General features: G+C 43.5%; 1 protein-coding gene across 2 annotated transcripts; it reads left to right on the top strand.

Moving 5' to 3' along the window:
- The first annotated feature begins 1,240 nt into the window (after positions 1–1,240).
- TM4SF19 (transmembrane 4 L six family member 19) lies at positions 1,241–13,061 on the top strand. 2 transcript variants are annotated; one of them, XM_023551675.2, is made up of 7 exons: positions 1,243–1,655; positions 6,361–6,468; positions 7,898–8,000; positions 8,234–8,441; positions 9,249–9,326; positions 11,850–12,019; positions 12,300–13,061. In XM_023551675.2, exons 4-7 carry the CDS (start codon positions 8,262–8,264, stop codon positions 12,478–12,480), a joined length of 609 nt encoding a protein of 202 aa, XP_023407443.1. In that variant the 5' UTR covers positions 1,243–1,655; positions 6,361–6,468; positions 7,898–8,000; positions 8,234–8,261; the 3' UTR covers positions 12,481–13,061. The 2 variants fall into 2 exon arrangements, with proteins under 2 accessions (XP_023407442.1, XP_023407443.1); XM_023551674.2 differs by lacking the exon at positions 7,898–8,000 and having other exon boundaries at positions 1,241–1,655.
- Positions 13,062–14,810: the final 1,749 nt, after the last annotated feature.

The raw sequence follows: 14,810 nt of genomic DNA, 5'->3' as shown, positions 1-14,810 counted from the left end.
ACTTTGGTGTCTATACATTTGCTTGTTCTTGTCTTTTTATATAAGTGAAGTCGTACAATATTTGTCCTTTTGTGGTTGACCTATTTCACTCAGCATAATGTCTTCAAGCTCCATCTATATTGTAACATGTATCAGGACTTCATTTCTCTTTCTGGCTGAGCAGTATTCCATTGTATGCCTCTGCTATGGAAATGTCCTATATCTTGATCTGTGTGGTGATTACATGAGTGTGCATGTAAAAACTCATCAGGTTGTATAATTAAGAGTCGTGCATCTTACTGTGTGTACGTAATGTAATACGTAACTTTTTAAAAAAATAATTAAATGCAATGGGAGCATAGAGAAAGAAGGGGCTAACTCCTGAGTGCAGAAACTAGGGAACAACCCTAGGGATGTTTGAACTGGATCTCGAATAGGAGCTTGTCCAAAGGTGGGTCACACATCTCCCATGCAGAGCATCACAAAATGCTCACCAGTTTGGTGTGACTGTGGTACAAGATGATCGTGGCCTGGGGCTTGCACAAAAAGCCAGAAGGCTAATGCCGCAACTATGCAACATATCCAGTCAGCTAAGGGCAAAGTAGAGAGGGTCAAAAGGAAAAAATGGTAGCTGCTCTGCTCCATGCTGTTCTTTCAAAATCCAAATGGCAGCCCCAAATCCTGCCATCAGTAAAACAGATGAGGATATGGTCAACTGGTGTTATGGATTAAATTGTGTCCCCCAAAAATGTTTTATCAATTTGGCTAGGCCATGATTCCCAGTATTGTGTGACTGCCACCATTTTGTCATCTGATGTGATTTTCCTGTGTTATAAATCCTACCTCTGTGATGTTAATGAGATGGGACTAGTGGCAGTTATGTTAACGATGCAGGACTCAATTTATAAAATTAGATTGCCTGTTATGTTAATCTCTTCTGATTATAAAGAAGAGAAGAGAGCAGAGAGACAGGGGAACCTCACACCACCAAGACAGCAGTGCCAGGAGTAGAGTGCATCCTTTGGACCCAGGGTCGCTGTGCAGAGAAGCTCCTAGACCAAGGGAAGACTGATGACAAGGACCTTCCCCCAGAACTGACAGGGAGAGAAAGCCTTCCCTTGGAGCTGGTGCTCTGGATTTGGACTTCTAGCCTACCAGACTGTGAGAAAATAAACTTCTCTTTGTTAAACCCATCCACTTGTGGTATTTCTGTTATAGCAGCACTAGATAACCAAGACAGCTGGTGTGTGGAAAAGTCTTGGTGCTTGTAGAAGAAATGAGGGTGTGGTGTTTGTTTCTTATGGGTATATCTTCTGACTCATTAAAGACGTTTTAGCTCATGAAGCTCACGCCTCTTGTTTCCTTCCTTAGGATCACATGAAAATGAGGGTGGCCATCAGGAGAGCGCTTTCCAGAGAGGAAGTTCCTCAAGGGATGCCTGTGGGGAGGAGTGTGGGAGAGCGCTCATGTGGAAACAGACACACACACTCGTCTGGGTGATCTCTACATATACACAGACTCTCCCTGATCCTCCTGGAGAGAACCCTGAAAGACAAACGTTGGCTCAGGCCCTGCAGGAGTCCTAGCTGAGCGTACAAGAGCGAAGGTCCACTCTGAAGAGGAAGCCCTTCTCCAGGTTCTTTCTCTCCCACCCTGATTTTTGCTACTGGATGCAGGTAAGCAGAGATGAAAGTGTCCAGCGAGGTGATGGCCAGGGAGCAGCATGGCCTAGCAGTTAAGAGCACAACCTTCTAACTCTAACAAGCCTGGGCTTTGTTACTTATAAGCTGTGTGACCTCAGGCTATTCATTTAACCTCTCATTGTTGGTCATTCTGTCAACGTTAGGCCTTTGCACATGCCTGTAACACTGTTCCTTGTCATCAGTCAGATTTTTGCTTAGACAGCACTTCCTGTAGGGGGCCTTACCTTGCTCCTGCAGGACAAGGTTACGTGTTCTTCCTTGTGCTTGCCTCATACCTTCACTTGGACAATTTGCTTGGCATTTATCACCCTTGGTTATAATTGCTTACTGACCAGTCAGTGGCCCCACTAGAATTTAATTCCTCAAGAGAAGGAACCGTATCTGACTGATCACTGTATCGCCACCTATCAGCACGGTAAATCAAAACCAGTCGCTGTTGAGTCGATTACAACTCACGGTGACCCCATGTGTGTCAGAGCAGAACTGTGCCCCATAGGGTTTCCAAGGACTGATTTTTCAAAAGTAGATCATCAGGCCTTCCTTCCAACTTGCCTCTGGGTGGACTTGAACCTCCAACCTTTTGGTTAGCAGCCAAGAGCATTAACAGTTTGCAGCACCTGGGCACTCGGGCAGAAAAGGTTGTCTAGGTGATGGGTGGGAAACCCTGGTGGCATAGTGGTGAAGAGTTTGGCTGCTATCCAAAAGGTTGGCAGTGTAAATCCACCGGGCGCTCCTTGAAAACCCCATGGGGCAGTTCTGCTCTGTCCTATAGGGTCTCTATCAGTCGGAATCGACTTCGCGGCGGCAGGTTTTTATTTTTTTAGGTGATAGGTGAGGTAGATAGACACAGAGAGAACGTGCAGTGTCTTCTTCATATGATTTAGCTGATCACTCATATTGTGGCCCAGGCATTTAGCCAATGATGCGTTCAGCCAACTAGGATGGAAAGTTAGAACCCAGCCTTTCCTAAAGCCAGGCTTTAAGGTTTTGCCTGATGATCCTACTTGTCCCTGCAGACAATCAAATTAGCCAAACTCTTTGCTCATCTCTTGGCTCTCATTTTGGGGGGAGCGTTTCCCAGAATGTTGTGATTTCTAGGGGAACAAAGTCAGAGAGAAATAAAATTCAAACCAAGCCGCAGTCCTCCTCCATAGGACAACACAGTAAGCGCTTTCAGTTTTAAGATTCGTGGGACTCTAGGACTCTGAATTCCACCTACCAAGAGCCACACTCAAGGCCTGAGTTTTCCCTCTGCAAGTCCATAATTTTTAGGGTCCCTTTTAAGACTTCCCCGATAAGAAAAGTTTCCCATAAAAGAGATTGTCGTGGGAGTTTATTTTGGGGAACTGTATCTAGCACAATCTTTCTCATAGGTGGTGTGACTTTTTCCCTGAACAAAAGGTCTTCCGGCCATGGGTTTAGAACGCATGCTTGAAAGCCTAACCACACACCCATCCTTCCTTTGGCCTCTAACATAATGTCAGCCGTCTAGGAAGGGAGCACATTAGCGTCCTTACCCCAACCCAGAAACACACAAGAGACCTGCACCACGACAGTGCTGTTGGCCCACGTCTCCCACCAGCAGGGCTGGCTTCTCTCACAGCAGCGGAGGCAGTTCGTGTTGGAAGCCTGCTTCAGAGACGGGCTCCTGCGGTGGCCCAGCTGGGGGAGGAGGCACGGGAGAGTCAAGATATCTGTCCTGCTCCCTGATCCCACCCTTTCCTCCTGGCCCCTGTGGCCCAGCAGTTAGGGCCACTGTTCCTTCAGACTCGCCTCCCCCCGCCCACCTCCCACAACCAAGACCTGAACTTCCTCACACCAGGGGTAGTTGTTTTATTCACTGTGAAAAACAGGGCTCACAGGGCAAATACTCTGTGGAGAGGGCACACAGTGAAGGGTACTGGTCACACTAGAACAAGATTACAGCAGGAAGTTCCCTGTTGGGGGAGGGGAAGGAGGTGAATTGAAGAATGAGATTAGGAGAAGCAAAGGTCACCAAGGGCTGTGGAGAGAGACAGAGACAGATAGAGACGGAGAGACACAAAAACACAGAGAGAGGCAACCAGAGCACACCCCTAAACCAAGCGGCCTGGTCAGTGTTGTGCCTAGCACCAATTTCTTTACCCTAAACTACATTCCGAACTAATAGAAAACATTACAAAATCAAGGTTTTTGTTTTTGAATTGAGTTCTAAAATTGAAAAACGGTTTTTTAAAAAAGGTATGATAAAACCAAAATCTAGGATAGTTGTTTCTGGGGTGGAGGCCGGGAAGATGGTAGAATTGGGGAGGACACACCTGGGCTTCAATGGTATTACTGGTAATCACCTTTTTTAAAGAACTGGTTGTATTTACAAGTACAAATACAAAGTTGCTATGGAGTCGGTTCCAACTCACAGCAACCCTACAGGACAGAGTAGAACTGCCCCATATGGTGTCAAAGGAGAGGCTGATGGATTCGAATTGCTGACCTTTTGGTTAGCAGCCAGGCTCTTAACCACAGGGCCACCACGACTCCACTATATATATAAAACCAAACCAAAACCCATAGCTGTCAATTCCGACTCTTAGCAACCCTATAGGACAGAGTAGAACTGCCCCACAGGGTTTCCAAGGAGCGGCTGATGGATTTGAGCTGCCAACATTTTGGTAAGCAGCTGGGCTCTTAACCACTGTGCCACCAGGACTCCGTATAGATAGATAACATAGACACACACATACATATTTTCTGATTATGTGCAAAGCCATGTGTTATAGGGGAATGTCAAGATTCCTGTTTTCAAGGAGCTCACGGCCTTAAAATTGGATATACAGGTAACTGGACTACAAAGTGGGAACAGGCCATATCCTGGGGATGTCCTGGCCCTGATTTTTTTCAGGTTCAGATTTTTTTCAGATTTTAGGTGACATGAGTCTACGTAAATACTATTAGTCCTATTTTAATTTAAAAAACAGTTCATATATCAGTGAACATATAAAAGAGGGTAAGGGGCATAGGAAAAGGAGTGGAGGAAGCATTTTATAATTTATCTAGACATGTCGTTTTAATTTTTAATCAGCTTTAACCAAAAACCCGATGTCACTGAGTTGATTCTGACTCATAGCGACCCTGTAGAACAGAGTAGAACTGCCCCGAAGGGATTCAAAGGAGTGCCTGGTGGATTCGAACTCCCGACCTTTTTGTTAGCTGCTGTAGCTCTTAACCACTACGCCACCAGGGTTTCCTTAATCAGCTTTATTGAAGTGTAATTAACATTCACCCATTTTTAAGAGTACAGTTTGATGAGTTTTGTCAAAAACGTACAGTTGGGTATTCACTACCAGAATCTTGTCATCGTTGTTGGTGCCATCAAGTCAATTGTCAGCTCATAGCGGCCCAACGTGACTGCCCCATAGGGCTTTCTAGGCTGTAATCTTTACAGGAGTACATTGCCTGGTCTTTTTTCCTGCTGAGCATCTGAGTGAGTTTGAACCCCAACCTTTCTGTTATGAGGTTAGCAGTGAGGGCTTCTTTACCGGAATCTGGGTATAGAATGTTTCCTTAACCTGAAAAGTTTCTTTGTGTTCAGTATATTGATACCCTTTTCCATTCTCAGCTCCTGGCAACCACTGGTATGCTTTCTGTTACTATAGTTTTGCCTTTTCTAGAAACAGAATCATATAGTGAGTATCTTTTGGGTTTCTGTCTTCTTTGTGTGTGTGTGCTTTAGGTGAAAGTTTACAGCTCAGGTTAATTTCTCTTTAAAAAATTTATACACATATTGTTTTGTGACATTGGTTGCAGTCCCCACAGTATGGCAGCATGCTCTCCCTTTCCACCCCAGGTTCCCTTGGTCCATTCATCCAGTTCCTGTCCTTCCTGCCTTCTCATCTGACTTTTGGACAGGAGCTGCCCATCTGGTCTCCTATATTTGATTGAATTAAGAAACAGGTTCCTCACATGTGTTAGTTTGTTTTATAGGCCTGTCTAATCTTTGTCTGAAAAGCAGGCTTCAAGAATGGTTTCAGTTCTGGGTTAGCGGAGTGTCCGGGGCCATTGTCTCAGGGGTTCCTCAAGTTTCTGTCAGACCAATAATTCTAGTCTTTTTTCATAAATTTGAATTCTCTTCTATATTTTTCTCTCCCTTTGTCATGCCTGCAGAGCAGTTGGTGGTGGTCGCAGGGCACCATCCAGTTCTTCTGGTCTCAGGCTGGTGGAACCTTAGGCTCCTGTGGTCCTTTAGTCCTTTGGGCTAATATTTTCCTTGTGTCTGGTTTTTTCATTCATCTTTGCTCCAGATGGGATGGGACCAATAGATGTATCTTAGATGGCTGCTCACAAACTTTTAAGACCCCAGACACTATTCACCAAAATGGGATGTAGAACATTTTCTTCACGAACTATGTTATGCCAATTGACCTAGATGTCCCCCAAGACTATGGTCCCCAGCCCCTAGCCCCAGCTACTTGGTCGCTCAAAGTATTCGGATGTGTCTAGGGAACTTCTATACTTTTGCTTTGGTCCAGTTGCACTGACTCTCTTCTTTCACTTAGCATAATGCTTTTGAGATTCATCCATATTGTTGCATGTGTCAGTAGTTTATTCTTTGTGATTGTGTAGTGGTAGTGTTCAGTTATGGATATACCACAGTTTATCTATTCACCTATTAATCAACATTTGGGTTATTTCTAATTTTTAGTTATTATGAATAAAGCTGCTATGAACATTCAAGTACTAGTCTTTGTGTGGACACGTATTTCCATTTCTCTTGGATAAATACATCGAAGTGGAATTACTGAATGATTTGGTAAGTATATATTTAACTTTATACGAAATTGCCATGGTATGGTACAAAGCGATTGTACCATCTGTATTCCCACCAGCAATGTATGAGAGTTTCAGTTGCTCCATCAACGCATGGTATAGTCTGATTTTTTCATTGTAACAATTCCAGTGAGTGTGTAGCAATATCTCCTTGTGGTTTTAATTTGCATTCTCCTATAATATTGAGCATTTTTTCATGTTCCTAGTGGTCACCTATACATCTTCTTTTGTGAGGTGAGATGAAGTGTCTGTTTAAATCATTTGCCTTTTTTTTTTATAGAGTTTTATAGAGATTTAAGTGTTCTTTATATAGCCTACATACAAGTCCTTTTTCAGTTATATGTATTGTGAATTTTTCTACCAGTCTGAGGTTTGCCTTTTCATTTTCTTAATGATGTATTATTTCAAAGAGAAAAATTTTAATTTTGAGGAGGTCCAATTTTTTTATTTTTTGTGGGTTATGCTTTTTGTATTTTATCTAAGAAATCTTTGCCTAACCCATGGTCCCAAAGATGTTCTCCTATGTTTTCTTCCTGAAATTTTATTAAGTTTAGGTCTATGATCCATTTCAAGTTAGTTTTTGAATATGATGTGAATAGTCGAGGTAAATTTTTTGTTTTGGATACGGATTGTTCCCGAATGATTTGTTGAAAAGACTATCATATTCAGTTCAGTGAAAACTGAACTACCATCTTTAAAAAAAATCATTTGATCATATATGTTGGATCTATTTCTGAGCTCTCTATTCTGTCCCAATGGTCTATATGTCTTTACACCATTACTTCACTGTCTTGATTACTGTAGCTTTATAATAAGTCTTGAAATCACATGGTGTAAGTCCTCCAACTTCGTTCTTTTCTTTTCCATAATTTTTTGGTTAATCTAGGCCCTTCTCATTTCCACATATATTTAGATTCAGCTTATCGATTTCTACAACAAAACCCTACTAACACTTTGACTGAGATTGTATTGAATCTATGCGTCAATTTTAAAAGAACTGACACCTTAACAATATTGAATCTTCCAATCCTCAAACATGGTATATATCTCTCCATTTACTTGGGTCTTCTTTATTTTCTCTCAGCAATATTTAGTAATTTTTTTAATGTACAGGTCTTGCATGTATTTTGTTAAATTTTCCTTACGTATCTTACAGTTTTATGTTACTGTAAGTGGTGTTGTTTTTAATTTCAATTTGTCATTGCTTGTTACAGAAATACAAATGAATGTTTGTAAATTAATATTTTATCCTGCAACCTTGCTAAACTTACCTATAATTCTAGTAACTTTTTGATAGATTTCTTAGGATGTTCTACATAGATGATCATGTTATCTGTGACTAATGATGATGTTATTTTTTTTTCAACCTGTATGGCTTTTGTTTCTCCTTCTTTTCTAATTCTACTGGATAGGGTATCCGGTACAATGTTGAATAGAAGCAATGACAGTGGACATCATGATGGCACCTTTCAAAATTTCTTTAGCAAATAAAAATAATCATTGGCTGTAATAGAGGTATAATCAAAATGTGATGGGATGGGGAGAGTTTGTGGGAGGGGATGTCAGAGAATAGAGCAATTAAACCCTATTTATTGAGGGAAGCTTTATAAGGAGCAGAATTACCTTGATCTGACCGTGGGAGTTAACAATTTCTGTGGTCTGTTTCTCCCATCCCACCCTATATTACTGAGGTTCCCCCATTCCATGTTCCCAGGATCAGTACTACCGTGACTCTCCCCTTCTATCAGTTCCAGAACCCTGTCCTCTGCCCGCGTGATGGCATGCTCACGGACCTGCTCTCAAATCCTGGGGCTGACCCTTGGGACTACCGCCCTGTTTGCTGCTGGGGCCAACATGGCGCTCCTTTTTCCTAACTGGGATGTCACCTACTTGTTGAGGGGCCTTGTTGGCAGGCATGCCATGTTAGGCTCTGGGTTCTGGGGAGGAGGCCTCATGGTAAGTGTCTGGAGTTCCCTGTGTGTGAACTCCCAAAGTGCCCCCCGGGGAAGCAGAGAGGAGGCGGGGAAACATTGTTTTGATTCCCTGCAAAGAAGTTTGATCTAACAATCTGGTCTTGGGTCCATAGAAGCTCCAAGGGATAGGACACTATAGGAAGACTTGTCAAGTGTTGCTGGATTTTAGCTTGGAGACTAGGCAGACTAGGTGTGAACATTTCTATCCACTGTCAGATCAGGCTAATCCCGTTGCTGTCGAGTCAATTCCAACTCTTAGTGACCCTATAGGACAAAATAGAACCCTGCCTCATAGGGTTTCCAAGGCTGTAATTTTTATGGGAGTAGACTACCACACCTGTCTCCCGCGGAGCAGCTGGTGTGTTTGAACCACAAACGTTTTGGTTCGCATCTGAGTGCTTTAACTGCTGCACCACCAGGGCTCCTTGTCAGATCAGGCTAGTCACCCAAAATTGGGTCCTGACAGTCAAAAGTTAAATCCTCTGGGAAATATAGGACAATTGAGTTCGTGTGAAGTGTCTAACTACTCCATTTCAACAACTGAATAAGCTTTGGGCTGCAGCTCAGCCAAAACCAAACCCTTGCCATCAAGTCAGTTTCGACTATAGGACAGAGGAACCTATAGGACGGAGGAGAACTGCCCCATAGGGTTTCCAAGGAGCGGCTGGTGGACTTAAACTGGTGACCTTTTGGTTAGCAACCAAGCTATTAACCACTGCGCTACCAGGGCTGCAGCACAGCAAGAAACCTAAATTACTCAACTTCTTAACATTCTTCTGTCCTCTCCCAGGTACTCACTGCGGCTATCCTCATCTCCTTGATGGGCTGGAGATACGGCTGCTTCAGTAAGAGTAGGCCCTGCCGAAGTGTAAGCACCAGCTTTCACTATTCTAATACCTAGAATGTCTCCACGTTCTATATTCTAGAGGCAGAGTGGTAAGAAAGAATTTCCGTCTTGGTTCTTGAGGGCAGGTCTTTACCACGCCACTGAATATCGTTAAGCCCTTGGGCAAGTTGCTTAACCTTCCAAGCCTTCAAGTCCACATATGTAAAATGGGAGTCAACAGGATCAATTCAGGGGAAAGTACGTGCTTAGTGACCCATAAACATTTACACAAATGTAAATTTTATACAAATGTGAGGAGCTGTGTTATTATTATTTTTAGGAAGTTGAAAAATATGGACATGTTTTGTACATTGTAATCATGTATCACTGATACCATATTTCCTGACTCTTCAGATTTTCTTAGAGCTGGAAGGTTCTCTAGGCGTCGTCTAGTGACTAGAGTCTAGTCAGCCCCCTCCATTTTACAAATAATGAAACCGAGGCCCAGAATGCATTCACATTTTATTAATTACAGCTGCATCTAAATTTGAAAAACCTCAGTACATATACGTATAAGATGTATTGATTATTCAGCCTCAAACTCGTGAAGGTGTGGCCTCATTACAGTAACTCTTCAACCTTTTATGATAGCTGCACCCACATATTGGGAACCCCACTGACTCAGAGTTATATGTTAAAGAATTAAATATAAACACCTACACATTTCATTCACTAGCTGTTCTCGGTCCTGTCTGGTTTTCCCCTAGGCAAATGGTTCTCAAACTTTAGAATCCCCTGGAGCGTTTGTTAAAACACAGATTGTTGGGCCCCACCCCCAAAGTTTCTGATTCAGTAGGTCTGGAGGGGACCGGAGATTTTGCATCTCTAAGAATTTCCCAGGTGATTCCAGTGTTGCTGACAGAGGGACCACATTTTGAGAACTGGGGCGCTAGGCTTGAATTAGAAGATAAGTAATCTTGAATCTTTTAACTTTGAGTCGAAACTTACTATATGCGTCTTTCTCTGGCCCTTCTTAGGCTTCAAGGCAGCTTGACATCAGTGGGCAAATGATTACGATTCTGTGTAAAAACCTATTTGAGTGTTTTATTCAAATTTTTGAAATACGTGTTCTTTGGGAGGGAGAAAAAAATCTAGTGCGCTAAGAAAGAAGCCAGTTTGGAATCAACCTAGAGTCCTGCCAAGAAAAGAAACCTGTTGTTAATCTGTTGGGAGGAAATGGGTGGAGCACAGGCTAACAACCAAACTCTTGATTGGAAAAGTGCAATTACAGAACTGGAGGCTTTTCAGAGTTGGACTGTAATCCTTCCTTCCTTCCTCCCATCTATCCATCCTCTTTTTCTTCCGTCCTGCCCTCCCTCCCACTTCCTTCCTCTCTCTTATGTTTGATTTGAGAAAGAGAGGAATCGAGGATGAAAGCTTGAACTTTTGAAAACACAGATTTCCTTAGAAGAATTATTTTTTTTTTGTGGAGCCCTGGTGGCATAGTGGTTAAGAGTTCGGCTGCTAACCGGACGGTCAGCAGTTCAAATCTACCAGGTGCTCCTTGGAAACCCTATGGGGCAGTTCTACTCTCTTCTACGGGGTCGCTATGAGTTGGACTCGACTCAGTGGCAACGGGTTTGGTATGCAGTAACTAATCCGGCCCTTTAACTCAGAACCTGAATGACTGCAGTCTGAGTGTAAAGGTGTTTCTCTCTCTCTCTTTTTATTGTGGTGAAAACATCCTTCAACACAATGTACACATTTACAACTCAATGACATTGATTTCATTTTTCAAATTGCGCCACCATTACCAGTCGCTATCCTCATCCAAAACATTCCACCACCATTAACATAAACTCTACAAAAACTCCCCCTCCCTCCTCCCTTTCACCCCTGGTAACCACTAATAATCTTTGGTTTCTATATATTTGCTTATTTCATGTAAGCGAGATCATATAGTATTTGTCATTTTGCAACTGACTTATTTCACTCGGCGTAACATTTCCAGGGTTCATCTATGTTGTGGCATGCATCAGGACTTCATTTCTCTTTATGGCTGCATACTATTCCACTGTATCTATTACCACATTTTGTTTGTCCACTTCTCTGTTGATGGACATTTCAGTTGTTTCTGCCTTTTGGCTGTTGTGTAAAGTGCTGCAATGAACATTGGTGTACGGGTTTCTGTTTGCATTCCTGCCTTCACTTCTTCTGGGTATATACCTAAGATTAGGATCGCAGGTCATATGGTGTAAGTGAAAAGGTTTTTGATGCCTGCTGAGCAGCTTCAAAGAGCCTGCCAAGTCAGGGACATCCAGATCCAAGTGCCCATGTTTCCTCCTTCTCAGTCCTTTCTCTCTCACTCCTTCTTGGCTCTACCCTTCATCAACCACCCCATCTTGGTTATGCATTAAAGGAGGTGTTGTCGGTAGGATTATCCCGATGTGATAGGATGAGAGAAAGCCTGAGCACCAGAGAATTTAGCCTTGTCCAGATTGTCCAGCAAGTCACCTAATCACCATCTCATCTCAGACCCACTGTTTTTTTTTTCTCCCTTGGCAGATGCTGACTTCACTGTTGTCAAGTGGCCTGGCTTTGTTTGGAGCCCTGATTTGCTTTATCACTTCTGGAGTAGCCCTGAAAGATGGTCCTTTTTGCATGTTTGATGTCTCGTCCTTCAACCAGACACAAGCTTGGAAGTATGGTTACCCATTCAAAGACCTGCATAATAGGTAAATGGATGGAGACTTGGATTTGCAGTCTTTTCAGAGAGAGAAAGAGAGTGACAGAAAGGCACACAGGTGAACTACAACCTCCTTTTGATCACACATTTTAGCATCTCGCTCCCCTGAGGCTCAGAACATTGCAAATTGGAAATTGATAATGAAGGGTCACCATCAGGAGTCCAGTCCGGTTGCCTGAGCTGGGGGAGGCCCTGGCTTTCTACTGGGTTTGTTTGTTTGGCTTTTCTTACTCACCCCCAACCCCTGGTCTCCTTATATTTTGGGATAGGAATTATTTGCATGACCATTTGCTCTGGAACTCCGTCTGCCTGGAGCCTTCTAAAGCTGTTGTTTGGCACGTGTCTTTCTTCTCCGTCCTTCTCTGCCTCAGCTTCCTTCAGATTCTCCTGGTGGTCGTTCATTTCATCAACAGCTTCCTGGGCCTTTTCTGCAGCCTCTGTGAAGAGTGATGGATAATGCCATTTCATGTGTGGGTGTTTTTATCATAAACTGCCTTAAATCCTTTCTGCAAGTCGTGGGTGTGAATTATAAACAAACTTCCCTTATGAGCTGAAATTGACTCAATGGCAATGGGTAGTAATAATAACAATAACTCTTTGCACATTGTTGAATGCATTTTAAATCACATTATAAACTGCAAGATGATATATAATAGAAGAAATGATTAACTTTTATTATTGCATAGAAACTTACAGTCCATAAAATATCCTCCACCTATGATCTCATTGTAGCCCCTCAGCAACCCCATAAAACTGACAATGTATTACAGATCGAGAACTTGAGGTTCCTAGAGGATAATGAACTTGCTGCCCCAAAGCACGCAGCTAGGTCAATGTCAAGTCAGTACCCAAACCACTGTCTTCTGGATTCAAGTTTGTCAGAGTTCTCTTCATCAGTGTTCGGTAGAGTTCTACAAATATGTACTGAGTACCCACTCTGTGGAAACCCTGGTGGCGTAGTGGTTAAGTGCTATGGCTGCTAACCGAAAGGTTGGCAGTTCGAATCCACCAGGCAGTCCTTGGGAACTCTATAGGGCAGTTCTACTCTGTCCTATAGGGTCGCTATGAGTCAGAATCGACTTGATGGCAATGGGTTTTTTTTTTTTTTTTTTTTTTTGGTTTTTACCCACTGTGTGCCTTGCACTGCTGTGTATGGTGAGGATCGAAAAATAACCAAGGTGTGGTCTTGCCCTTGGGCCCTGCCCTGCCCTTGAAGAGCTCATGGTCAGGCTAGGGAGACAAACACATCTACTGATAAGGTGAATGTCATATGGTAAGGGCTGTGTTAGAGGCCAACACAGTGTGCAATGATAACACAGAGGTAACAGAAGCCTTGAAGCAGCGGATCCGTCAGGTCCCTCCAAACACCGTTTCACCCTTTCCTCCCAGGGCCTACTGGCCCAACAGGCTTACCCAGGTCAGGTACAGAAAGAAGCGCAGTCTACTGAGCAGGCAGGGAGCCCTGAAGTCCAGGCACCCCACTGTGTACCTACATACAGCATCCAGGGACATTGCCTGTGTCGGTCTCATATTTCCCTGTTGGTTGAATTAGTCTCAGGGTCATGGCTGGAATGTGCCAGATTCACAGAAGCTCCTTCTGCAGGGGAGAGATACTGACACCTTCGTACAACTAATGGAGCATTTAAACATAATTTATATCTAGTTTTGGACATGTTAGGCATACACACATATATGCACATGCACACACATGCACACACACACGCACACACACCAGGTCCACGATCACCATCTTAGCTCAGCCCAACTTGGATACCAAAGTGAGAGAGGCCAGTCCTTGGCATCACAGACAGCTGAGGGTAGAGCTGACTCTCTCTTGCCTGGAGCTGCTTCCATCTGTTGAGGAACCTCCAAATGATGTTATTGTAGAACTTTACAGGTGTGTTGTTGTTGTTGTTAGGTGCCACGGAGTTGGTTCTGACTCAAAGAGACTCTACACACAACAGAACAAAACACTGCCCAGTTCCGTGCCATCCTCACAATCGTTGTTACGCTTGAGCCCGTTGTTGCAGCGACTGTGTCAATCCATCTCGTTGAGGGTCTTCCTCTTTTTTGCCAACCCCCTACTTTATCAAACATAATGTCCTTCTCCCGGGACTGGTCCCTCCTAGTGTGAGGATCAATCAAGTCCACTTTTTCCTGACACCAACTAGGAGGGTCATAACGGATCCCCACTTCCCACTTCTCTGTTCAGTTCTGACACCAACCGCCCATGCAGCACTTCTTCCTCTGACCCTAACCACCCAGAGCTAAGTCAGAACTCACATGTCAAAGGACACAGTCCTCCAGGCTGCCAGGGCTGCCGGAGACTTCAGACACTAGCCACAAGTTGGGGAGTCTGCACAGCACCCTCACTTCTGACTTGCTGGCTACAAATTTGGAGTTTTACCAAGACTTCTTCGGAATGACAGCTACAAGCTTGGAGGACCCATCAGGGCTCCGTCACTTCTATCCTGCTGGCTACGAAGTCAGAGGTTCCTCTTACCCCTTCATAACACCCAGCTCCCCTCAGTTCTGATCTGCTGGCTCCCATTGCTCCTTTGGGTTCAATAATTTGCTAGAACAACTCACAAAACTCACAAAAAAGTGTCATATTTAGGATTACAGCTTTATTATAGGGAAAAAGGATACAAACGAAGAGATGCACAGGACAAGGTCTGGGAGGGTTCCAACACAAAGCTTCTGTGTCCAGATCCTTTACTGAGCCTCATTGTGTGGGCATGATTCAGTCAACCATGAGGTCAGCTGATATTAGGTCAAGG

This window comes from Loxodonta africana, chromosome 1 (genome assembly GCF_030014295.1).
Source record: "Loxodonta africana isolate mLoxAfr1 chromosome 1, mLoxAfr1.hap2, whole genome shotgun sequence".
Classification (NCBI taxonomy): Eukaryota; Metazoa; Chordata; class Mammalia; order Proboscidea; family Elephantidae; genus Loxodonta; species Loxodonta africana.
The sequence above is the reverse complement of the archived record's forward strand: the minus strand, read 5'-3'. Positions and strand labels throughout refer to the sequence as shown.